Source organism: Hyperolius riggenbachi, chromosome 4 (genome assembly GCF_040937935.1).
Source record: "Hyperolius riggenbachi isolate aHypRig1 chromosome 4, aHypRig1.pri, whole genome shotgun sequence".
Lineage (NCBI taxonomy): Eukaryota > Metazoa > Chordata > Amphibia > Anura > Hyperoliidae > Hyperolius > Hyperolius riggenbachi.
This window is the reverse complement of record NC_090649.1, coordinates 398,401,555-398,413,976: the sequence shown is the minus strand read 5'-3', so window position 1 is coordinate 398,413,976 and position 12,422 is coordinate 398,401,555. Positions and strand designations below refer to the sequence as shown.

At 41.3% G+C, this 12,422-nt stretch overlaps 1 protein-coding gene across 1 annotated transcript in view; it reads right to left on the bottom strand.

Moving 5' to 3' along the window:
* The window catches only part of MAL (mal, T cell differentiation protein), a 61,206-nt gene extending 50,444 nt beyond the window's left edge, over positions 1 to 10,762 (bottom strand). The window contains exon 1 of the mRNA XM_068232261.1: positions 10,566 to 10,762. Coding sequence (XP_068088362.1) covers positions 10,566 to 10,670 — 105 coding nt within the window. The 5' untranslated portion in view covers positions 10,671 to 10,762. The remainder of the gene's footprint in view (positions 1 to 10,565) is intronic.
* Between the last annotated feature and the right edge of the window lie 1,660 nt (positions 10,763 to 12,422).

Here is a 12,422-nt window from a genome sequence, read left to right as displayed (position 1 = left end):
TTAAAAATTAACTCTTAATAGTAGTTGTAACTCAATGTGAAAACAGTACTTTACATGTCAGAAATGACTATAAAATTCTTCAAGAAGCCCTGTCAGTTGTTATTACTATTTAAGTATCATTAAAGCCTTCCGAACAAGTTAAGTACCATAATGTAGGGCAACAAAGCCATACACTTCATAAATCTTTCCTTCTGCATTTGGCTTTTTTCCTTTTACTTAAAAAGGTATTTATCGTCAACCATTAAGGGTAATTCCTTTTTTTAGAACAAAAATCTATAATATATATTATCACTATACAAGGCATGTTGTAATTGGGTGTAATTATATATTATCTCTTAACTTCAGTCTGCAGGTACTTTAAAGAGACTCTGTAACAAAAATTGCATCCTGTTTTTTATCATCCTACAAGTTCCAAAAGCTATTCTAATGTCTTCTGGCTTACTGCAACACTTTCTGCTATCACAGTCTCTGTAATAAATCAATGTATCTTTCCCCTGTCAGACTTGTCGGCCTGTGTCTGGAAGGCTGCCAAGTTCTTCAGTGTTGTGGTTCTGCTATGAACTCCCCCTTTCAGGCCCCTCTCTGCACACTGCCTGTGTGATATTTAGATTAGTGCAGCTTCTCTCTGCTCTCTTATCTTTTACAAGCTGGATAAATCGTCCTCTGAGCTGGCTGGGCATTCACATACTGAGGAAATTCAGACAAGGGCAAAGCTGTTTGCAGGAAGAAAAGATCAGCCTGAAACTTCAGTGCATGAGAGATGCAGGGGAAAAGAAACACACAAATGATCTCTTGAGATTCAAAAGGAAGGGTGTATACAGCCTGCTTGTGTATGGATGTATTTTGTATGTGTGGACATACTGTACATCAACCTACTTCCTGTTTTGGTGGCCATTTTGTTTGTTTATAAACAAACTTTTTAAAACTGTTTTTAACCACTTTTAATGCGGCGGGGAGCGGCGAAATTGTGCCAGAGGGTAATAGGAGATGTCCCCTAATGCACTGGTATGTTTACTTTTGTGCGATTTTAACAATACAGATTCTTTTTAACGTATTTAAGGGAGAGTGCTGGATGCTATGGCAATTGGCAACACAAGAGGCTACTAAAATGCTTCAGCATGCTCTAATCATATTGGCCTCAATTCACTAAGCTTATCTCCTGCCTTTAATAACGTTTCTAGAGTGGTCACCATGGTGATGAGGCATGTCAACATTTTACCTCAGGCAAACCTAAAGTTAACGCTTCTGTCTTTAAGTTAACTCTCCAATCCTTAAAATAACTCCAGAGTTAAAGACAGGCTGTTAATTAACTGCAGGTGAAAATAACTACAGAGGAGGTAAATTAACTACAGAGGAGGTAACTTAAGGAATGAAGAGATAAGATAACTCTCTCACTGGAGGTAAGTTTCCTCTTGCCTTATTATCTCCAGCATGATCTTAGTGAATTGAGGCCATTGTGTCTTGATTACTGCAATATCTTACATTGCAGGCTACCACCTCCCTACCCCTTCCCCCCCTTCCCCGCTCCACTGATGCTGCCCTTCTTTGCCAAAGCACCAGTTAGGTAGTTACTCAAAGGATGCACATCAAACGCCTAGCCCTATAATACGAAGCTCTCAATAGGTTGGCCTCTCCATAAATGTCCTCTCTAATCTTCAAATTCTATCCCACCTGAAAACTTCACTACTCCCATGAAACCCTACTGTCCTCTAGTCTTGTCACTTCCTCTCTCTCACATACACGACTTCTCACAAGTGTCACCTCTCCTTTGGAATTCTCTTTCACCGCATGTTCATCATGCTCTGAAACTGAAAACCTTCAAACACACCCTTTGAATAAAGCTCTTTAGACAAGCTTATAATCTGTCACAGTCCCTCTTTCAAAGGCTCACTGCCTAATCTGCTATCCCCTTTGTCTCCCCATCTAGTGTCATCTTCCTTGCTTGCTCAAAAGGGAGACAAGAAGTATACATGCTTTTACAGAGGTAAAGTAAGGCAAACACACCAAATAAGGTAGTCGGCCATCCATGCCCATTATTACCCTCCACTGAAATGTTCAGGAATCAGGAGCCCTATGGGCGGAATTTGAATTTGAAACTAGAGCCTCCTCTTGATCCATAAGCTGGACCAATAAGAAGCCTCACCAGGAAACTCATTGCCACCAACTGGCCTGATCACTACTGCAGTGGATAGCATCGGACATGGAAGGTACATGGCAAGCTACTATCAAGATATCAGTAGAAAAGGAAGAAGACAGAAGAGCGTAGACAGTGCAAAATATCAAAGAAGAAGAAATGCAGAAAGAAAAAATTATGAGAAGATGACATTAATACCTGGAATTATACACAACAAGAAAGAAGGATACAGAACAGAATTCAGAAGTATAAAGAAAATGAATAAAGAGATGGATATATAGAAAAAAATAACAATACAGATGAAAAAAGATTAAAAAAGGGTTTTGTTGTGTTTTATTTTTTTCTTAAAGAGACTCTGCAACAAAATGTTCAGCCTTTTTTCTTCTATCCTATAAGTTACTATACCTGTTCTAATGTGGTCTGGCTTAATGCAGCCTCTTCTAGTTGCACTTTCTCTGTAGTATATCTAATCTTCTTTCCTTTGTCAAGCCATGTCGAGCCAAAGAGGAATGCACTGTCTCTGCTGTGATAGGAAGAAGTTATACACACTCCCTGCACGCCCCCTGCAGGCTCTCCCGTGTTTGTATGAGTCACAGGCAATGTCTCTGCTCACAGCCAGCATCTCTGCAAGGCTTGTGGAGCTGAGATATTCCAAACAGCTGTGAGTGCAGAGAGATCAGTGCAGAGCTCAGACAAGCAGCTAAGGCAACACTTGGAGTAACATTCCAGCAATCAAGTCAGGTTTGAGAGGAGCCTCTGCAAACTGGCACCTGCTCTGATGATGTATATGCTGTTTGGCGGCCATTTTCATTGTTTACAAAAACAATGAATAAAACAGTGATTTTATCACCAGGAATGCAGCGGGGAGCGGCGAAAATGTCACAGAGGGGGCTAGGAGAAGATAACAAACAGGCTGGTACGTTTATTTATTTAAGATTTTAACTGTACAGATTCTCTTTAAGTTCATATTTGCATTTAACTTTGTTATAAGTTGGGTGGAGGGTGCACACAAATTCCATTATAAGCCTCTCCCATTGCCCACCTTGAAACACCCCCACCCCCCTTGCAAGAGGTGCTGATAAGCCACTCTTCTACAATATTGGACATGGATTGCCTCTTAGTCATTTGGGCCCTGTAAGATGGTATAGCTCAAGAGGAGATGGTATAACTCAGGAGGCAGAGCTTCAGGTCAGTGAGCTCCACAATGCCAGTTTTTTACTAGTTTGCATGGAGGACAGCTCACACTTTTACCTCTCTGTTGTCTTCTGCCACTCATATATTGCTTAATCCTTCTTAGACTGTATATATAGAACTTTCTGAAAATGAAATATAACATAAACGTGATTTGAGAGAGCTGTGGCAGCAGCCAGTGTGGATTTCTTTCTGAAAATGATTGTCCCCTGCCTATTTATTTATTTTCTAGTTCTACACTTTTTAAAGTCTGATCACCACTTTTGGAAAAGTAAAGTGGGAATACGTTTTGTACCTTTGCTGTCTAGGTTTGAAAAAGGGATTCAGAACCATATACTGTATACCATAAAGTGGCAACAAGAAGTCCCATTTACCATACTTACATTGAAAAATAGTAGTATTCTTTTAAATGCTCTTCTGATTGGTATCTAAAGCGTTGGGAGAAGACCCCATTGACTTGCACTGAAGTAAAGTGCTGACACTTCTTCCTCGTATATCATTATTTTAGGTATTGATAAATGGCAAAAAAAAGGTAAATAATAAGCTTTAAGCAAATACCACTGCTTTTCACTATTTCCCCTGGCTATGAACGTGACAAATTCCATGGTCCCTTACATAATGGTGAACAGGTCTGTCCACTTCTTTATATAGTAGTCAGCACAAAAGTGACAATAAATAACAGTATTTGAAAAACTGTCAGTCTCTCAAAGGATACCATTATGTTAACCTTATCAGCATTTTTCAAAAAAGTGTTGATAAGAAAAAGTGCCAATAATTCAGTAAAGCTCCTTGCATTTTTCTGGAAAACAGCCTGCTTCCCCTTTATAAGTAGGCCTCTGGTCTTCAAGCATGTTCCATATGAGAAGGCTCAGAAGAATATGAGGTTAGATGAGGGGTGGGGCAGGTGAGAGTTGAGGTGTTGGCATAAGGGAAGGAAGGCTATACAAGAGTTGGACAGGTAAGAATCCGGAGAGATGACGGAGTTGGGAAATGGAGGGGAGTTGAAGGACAGATGTCAGCATGGCATGGAGGGGTAAATGGATAAATAACGATTAGGTGGGTGGGTGGTGGTCAGGAGTAATAACATGAGTGATAGAAGGATAGATGAGCAGAGGGGTTAGATTAGGTGACATGGGGTGTAGGAAGTTGGATGAGAAGTGGGTAAGTAGATAGGGTTCAGGAACGGAGACAGAAGGGTGTGGCCGGATATGTGTTTGTGCATCAGCTTTAACCTTCCCCTGCATGTATCCATCTCCCTGTGCAGAGCTGGCTGACCACTTACCACTTGCACTTCTGACTGCAACGAGCAAGGAAATCAGAAATGGAGAAATGTGAATGGGGGAGAGACACAAATGTGGAAGGCTAGAAGATGAGATGAAAGAGGAGTCACAGAGGAGTAGCATAGTATATATGGGGAAAACTGAGAAAACATTAGACTGCACAGACTGGGGCAGCAGAGGAGAAGACTTATAGCTGGGGAATGCTAGAGCTGGAGGTAGACTTGGACAGGGAAGGCCGAGGTGGGTGATATGCTGGAAGCAGGACAGAGGAAGTGTAAGTGTAATGCTCATAGATGTGTGGGCTCTTGACGGAGGTGCAGCTTCCTTGTTACCCGTCAGTCAGAAGCAGATATCCTCAGGCATTGCATATGATGCTTTGATGAGGACTTTGCTATTATAGTAAAAGAATTACAGATATTGACTGCAGTTAAAGTGAACAGAACCCAGGAATCACCATATAGGGTGACGCTGCTCCAAGTAGGGGAGGTTCCAACATAAACTAACAATAGCTCATCAATCTCAATGCCTTTACACCCAATTTCATTTCCCACCACACCCATACTGGTGACCATCCCTGTACACAGTACAAGTAGTACTTGATAATTGAAGAGTAAGTGAAGTACCGGCATTCATTACATGTGGAGAGCTTAATGTAATTTTCAGAGCTAATATCTGTAAAGCACTAACCTTTTCCATGTTTAGTCCTACACTGAACAAGTTCAAGTTTCTCCTCCTTTCTCAATCATCTTACCCAAATTTGGCTTTTCTAAGACAATTAGTTGTCCTATTGAACACTGCCCAATCACACATCTTTCATTTGGAAATAATGTAAACATGAAGATCAAAGTTAAAAAAAATGTGGGCAGTTCCTTTTTATATAGGTAAGTTTGTGGTAGGGATGGTTTTTATTCACACTTGAAATCTGGTTTGATAAATATACAACTAACATTTAGTGATACTAAAGGTGGCCATACATGACTTAGCGGCCAATCGACCATCTAATTTGATTATTATAATCAAATTGGATGAAAATTGGTGTGGCGTCACACATGTGTGCCCTTAGTAGGAAACCGCGTGGAAAACACGTGTATCCGGAGGAGGAAGCCTGGAAGCCAGCGGGGGACAAGCAGAGGCATACTTTACACAGGGGGACATTTACATTAGGGGGGCACAGTGTCAGGGCAACGGATGTGGCACACAAGGCCGATTCCGGATCGATTTTGGCATGAAATTGATCGGGAATTCGCCTGTGGCGTTGGGGCAGCTGACAGATCTCTCTATTATCAGATCCGAAACAGTCTGTGTGCATGTTGGATTATTCTGGCTCTGTACAAATGAACAAGCTGACACATCATTGCATTCCAGGTGTGTTTTAGCTTCTAAGGGCAACAATGGTTAATTTGCATATATTCAGCAGTGATGCACTGGGAGACATCTCAAGCTCACTCCAACCTGAATTGTCGCAAATTCTTTCTGTTCTAAGAAAGCAAACTTTTGTTTTCTATAGCATTTTAGTAAGGGGGCTTTTAGGACCATTGTAGCCCCTCACACACTCCAATGATTTCTGGTTCACCATGAGCTTGCTGGTTAGTCTGTACATCTTGGTGTTACAAGCCCTACTCCATAGAGCCAAATTAATCCATGCCATGCACTGATGAGGATCAAACAATCCGAAAGAGTCTGTATGCATGTTGGATTATTCTGGCTCTGTACAAATTAACAAGTTGACACATCACAGCGGTTCTGGAGGTGTGTTTAGCTTCTAAGGGCAACAATGGTTAATTTGCATATATTCAGCAGTGATGCACTGAGAGACATATCAAGCTCACTCCAACCTTAATTATCGCAAATTGTTTCTGTTCTAAGAAAGAAAACTTTTGTTTTTGATAAGCAAGAGATTTGTCTCTTGGTCAAATCTGCCCATACATCGCTAGATGTATGGCTACCTTGACGTGAAAACAAAGTGAAGAGATAAACACTTGAGCGTCCTCTACTGTTTAAACCTCCCTGGACAGAAAGAAGTGAAGCCAGCCGGAACCCGGAACCCAGCAGGAGAAGGAGCAGCGGTGACAGCGGGGATACACGTCGGCCGGAGTAGGTAATGTATAGCTGGCGGGCGGCGGCTCCACAGATTGTGATCGGTTTCATGCTGAAATCGATTCACAATCTGTTTGCAGTAAAGGCAGCCATACGATCCCTCTCTGATCAGATTCGATCAGAGAGGGATCTATCTGTTGGTTGATCTGATGGCAAATCGACCAGTGTATGGCCACCTTTAGTTTCATTCTTCTCTGCTTAATCTGTCTGTTATCAGCTGTGATAAGAATTCCTGACTGAGCATTCAGTCTAGGTTTGACCTGGAATCATTATAGCTGAGTCACTCTTCTGTGGAATCTTTTCAAGCTCAAGCCTGCCCCCTCCTGGCTCAGCTTTCCTGCTTTGCATACTCAGAGCTGATGACATGGGAGGGGCTGCTCCTGCAGAAAGAAGCTCTGAAACAGACAAGTGGCTGTGTGATCTGTGTACACTGTGCAGCCAGTCATTATTATCTACTGTATGCAGTTTCATTTCTATGAGAGACACTTCCTACAGGCAGCCACACAGCATACCAGAATAATAAAGTTGAAAGCACACAGATGAAAGCCTGCAGCAGCAGCCCTGCTTGACTATAGTTTCATAGAGCCTAGACAGCACATCCAGAACAGCTCATAACCTGGAAGCAGAAGGGATATGAGCCAGTGGCCTTATTGGATTTTTCCTGGAGCAATAATGGATAAAAAAACACTCAAAAAGGCACACCAGAGTGGCGAAATTATCAGGTAGAGCATTTATTCTTTACAAGCTATCAACTGATATGTTTAGTTTGTGTGAATCGTTCATCTCTGGTTCTCTTTAAGGGATCTAAGCAATATCAATAATGAAAGCACAATAATTAGTTGCTACGTGTAATAAGCGTCTGTACATCAAAATGATCAGTAGCTGATCTTATCAGAATAGTCAAACTTGCAATCATTCCTCCTTGCTCCCTGATATCCTATTAGTGTGCTTACCAGCAGTGAGGGGTGTAAAATATTCCGACAGACTGAATAATTCCCTTCAAGCAAGTGAAAACCGGGCAAAGCAAGTTACTCATTAACTTACATGACTACCAGGTAAATGGATCCCAACTGAGCTACTTTGCTAATGACTATTATGGAAGCTGTTTCATTTTTAACAAAATTTAATCAGTCTCTATTTCTAGAAGATCTGTTTTGACATTCACTTTTTACAGAAGATAGACTTTTCGGAAATAGCAGAACACAGACACTTAGCCTACCTACTGCCCTCCCAACAGCCCCTACTCTTTGCATCACTACTATCAATATACACTGTTCAAAGCAATCTTATGATTTCTCCTCATTCTATTTACTGCTCCCTGGACCTTTTACTCCTACTGTATGTCCATTTGGGACACACCACTCCCCATTCCATAAGTATTTAGGTGCTATTTTGTGAACAAGTGCTCAATTAAGTAAAAGCAAACTTGCTAGTCAAGGTGAAAATGATGCTATATGCATTGAACTGCAGTATAACAAATAGTTGATCATGCCATTCCAAAAATATTTGATAGTTACAATATGATAGGAAGATCCATTGTGTCTGATCCAATGCAATCTTATTTTGCTCCCCCTACCTGCAGGAATCCGCTCCATCATGCGCCGATTGTCATCCCTCCACTCCCTCCATAGCAACAGAATGTATCGCTAGTCTAAAGGCTAGGGATGTGTACAGCATTGGTCCCAAAAGTATCACCCAAAGGATTGTATCACATCCTCGAAAGGCGGCAATCATCACGTGTGTGCACTTACTGTAAGATGAGATTTCCAGCACTCCTGTCCAGTTCAGGCCATCAGTATGCAACTCCACCATGATATGGAAAGACAACATACCCCTGGTGGCTCAGCTATATTATGCTGAAAAAAAATGTACACTTGATATAGAGCAGGGCAGGCTGTGGCTGCCAACAGTGCAGTACAAGCAATGCTACCGCAGGGAGCTCGAGTGATTAGCAAGGATCTAATTGTCAGATTTTTTAACTAGATTATAAAAATAAGAAGCCTTCCAGCAGCTTAGAAAATGAGAACGTCTCCTGTACTGATTGCTAAAGGTGTGGCTGCAAACTTCATTCTCACTTTCAACTCAATGAACATGTCAGGTGCTAAGTGTGTGGGACATAGCCGTTTACTGTGCTTGTTCATTGATACACTGCAAAATACAACTATAATGTCCAAAGTTCAAAATCCATGGCAGACAATCAGATCCGTGAGATATGAATTGTGAATGGATGCTACCGATCTATAGAATACTATTTAAAAGGCTACCCAGCACTATCGCCTCGTGCTTTATCACAAGGGCAACTAGGCTCATGGTTCCTGTCGGAGAAGTGTCAAAATGTTGCTAATTTGCTAGAATAAATGCCAAGACAACCTTCAAAATGTTTCCCTCAAACAGAAGTCCAGTGCTACAGCTGGGAAAATCCTGCACCAGATTTTTGAGATTTGCTTGATCTGTAAAGTTTTGATAAATTAGCTCTTCTACTCACAGACAGATCCAGTAAATGTTATTTGTTGTTGTTTTAGCACCAAGAGGAACAGAGCTGAGATAACTGCGCATCTCAGTGCTTCAATTGAATGTAGGAATCCCTGGCATGAAAAGAACAGCAGCTGGATAGACAGCACTGTGGAGCACTGTTTTCCTAGTTTATACCACCTGAGAAGGATAGTGACAGTCCTGCCAGCAGGGCAGCGATGGTCAGGCATAGTGGTCCTGCCAAGTCTGCTGTAGTAGTGCACTGGGAGCATGTTTCAGTGCCAGTCCCAACTCTGCAATCATCCTCTTCCCTGAGGATTTCCCTTGTGGCTGATCTGATCTGCCCTCCCTGTGGAGGTTGCTGCTGGTGATGCCAAGTGTCTTGGAATGCACCCAGGAAAGTAGTGCACAGTAGAGGGAAAACTCTGGGAAATCATGCCTGCTGTTAAGTCTTAATGAGCATTGAGCAATACATGTTGCATTAACTGTCTGTAGTGTGGCGCAAACACACAGAACATCATTTTACAGGTTGATCAGTCAGATTTTTGAGATTTGCTTGATCTGTAAAGTTTTGATAAATTAGCTCTTCTACTCACAGACAGATCCAGTAAACAACATACTTAACTCTAAAGGTGGCCACTAATGATACCATTCAGCGAACAATCGTTTACAAATGATCATTTGTATGAACGATCAGAAATGAACATTTGGGACCACAAAAGGACAAAAATCTCCTATCTAATGCAATTAGATTGATGGGATCGATCCAAATATTGGAGCAATTTCATTCATTTCATTGCATTGGTTAGGAGAATTCTGCTTGTTAGTGGTCCCAAAAGAACATTTCTGATCGTTGGTATGAATAATCGTTTGTGAACGATTGCTCGCTGAATTGTATCATTAGTGGCCACCTTAAGTTATAAAAATGAACTAGTAAAACATGACTAAAGGTGACCACTAATGATACAATTTGCTGAATGATAGTTTACGAAAGATTACTTGTCTCAATTATCGGAAATGGTTGTTTGGGACCACTAAGGGAAAAAATCTTCTTACCAATCCTATCAGATTGATGGAATCAATCTGAAAATCCGATGGATTTAATTAATCCAATTGGTTTGGTTTGGAGATTTTTTTCCGTTAGTAGTCTCAAAAGATAATTTCTGATTATTCATACGAATAATCGTGGGTAAGCGATCATTCAACAAATTGTATAGTTAGTGGCCACTTTAATGCTTTCTACACAGTAGCAATATTAGTCTGTTTACAATGTGCAAAAATGCAGATATGTGAAACAGTCTGCAGTTTTACAAAGACAGTGAATCTATACCATCATGAAAAGATTGATCAATGCATCAAATAATGACAATAATAGCACTATTGATACTTACAAATTCGAGTATCATAAGAACGTCTGGAAAAGAAGTGAATGTTCTCCCTCCTGATGGCAAGGGAGAGATGTCCCCATAGACTGGTGCTGCATTGGTTGTTGCCATTGTGTCAGGTCTGCTAGTCTGCTCGATGCAGTTAAATGCAAGCTGGTGTTCTCTGTGAGAGCTTGTGCTGTGCAGGTGTAACAGGTGAAAGACTAGCTAGTCACTGACTGCTTACCACACCTCGAAGGGATGGTAAACCTACTCTACCACTCCCTGATCATTGAAAGAATGCTATTTACATATGTCAGGTGTAAGTTAAGAGTGCTTTGGAATGTCACAAGAGTAACAACAGTGTGGCTATACAGCCTCCCTATTCTACTATGGTATCCGCATTACTTAGTTTGGAACAATTTCATCGGATTGGTTAGGAGATTTTTGCTTGTTAGTGTTCCCAAATAAACTTTTCCGATCATTCGTATGAATAATCCTTCGTAAATGATTGTTTGCTGAATTGTATCAACAAACTTACTAAAGTGCCCACCTTAAGTTCTAAAAATGAACTAGTAAAACATGGCTAAGGCTGGTTTCACACCAGGACGGTGCGTTTTAGGGGACGTTATGGTCGCATAACGTGCCCCTAACGCAACGCCTGGTGCTCTCTGCTGTGGACGTCAGAGTGAGCCGTGTTGTGCAGCTCACTCTGGCGTCCGTGATGCCGTGATGCGTACTCTTGGACGCATGCGGCATCACGTGGTCCCGCCCGGCCAATCGCCGCACAGAGCGGCCACTACAGGAAGTAAACACTGCACGTCACTGAGTGCAGTGAATATTAATTAGCCATGTGCCTGGCCGCTCTCCGCTCCTCCCCAACGTTACTGAGCATGTGCAAGCAGTCTAACTTATAAAGTACTGCATGCAGTACGTTGTCTAATGGCGCAGCGTTACTGAGTAACGCAACGTGGGCACTGTGAACAGCCCATTGATTTTTCATTGCTGTGCGGTGGGCTGCCGTGTTACAGGCTGCTCTAACGTGCGCCTGTAACGTCCCACTGTAAAACCAGCCTTAAGGTGTTCTCTAACAATACAAATTGCTGAATGATCGTTTACGAACGATTATTCATATCAATGATTTGAAATGGTGGTTTGGGACCACTAAGGGACAAAAATCTTGTAACCAATCATATCAGATTGATGGAATCGATCTGAAAATCAGATGGATTTAATTAATCTAATTGGTTTGGTTTGGAGATTTTTGTCCGTTAATAGTCCCAAAAGATCATTTCTGATTATTCATACGAATAATTGTTTGTAAGCGATCATTCAACATGTCATGGCTACTAGAACTCCTAGGGGTGTGTAAGGGGCTACAAAGGACCAAAAAGCACTCTTACTAAAATGTTATGTAAAACAGAAATGTGCCTTCTTAAAACAGAAGATTTCTGTGATTGTTCAGCTTGGAGTGAGCATATGATGTCTCCCACGATGCACCACTGCTGAATAAGCAAATCATCCTTTGTTGTCCCTGTAAGCTAGCCACACCTCCAGATTGCTGGAATGCAATGATGTGTTAGCTTAAGTGTACAGAGCCAAACGTATTCAACTTGCATAGAGACTGTTTTAGATTGGTTGGTTGTCATTAGTGCATGGCATGGATTAATGTGGCAGCCAAAACTAAGTGATTGTCCCTGATAAGTAATTATTACTCTGTGAGAGCAGGGAAAAGATGAAAACTTCAATAGTTCAAGATACATCATTATCATTCACCTGAGGCAGTCAGAACTGCAACCTTAGGTGTTTAACCTTTTAAACTTAAATATGACTATGGGATTTCAGGAAAGTCCTATTTAAGAGGACTAAACATGCAATTGTTTA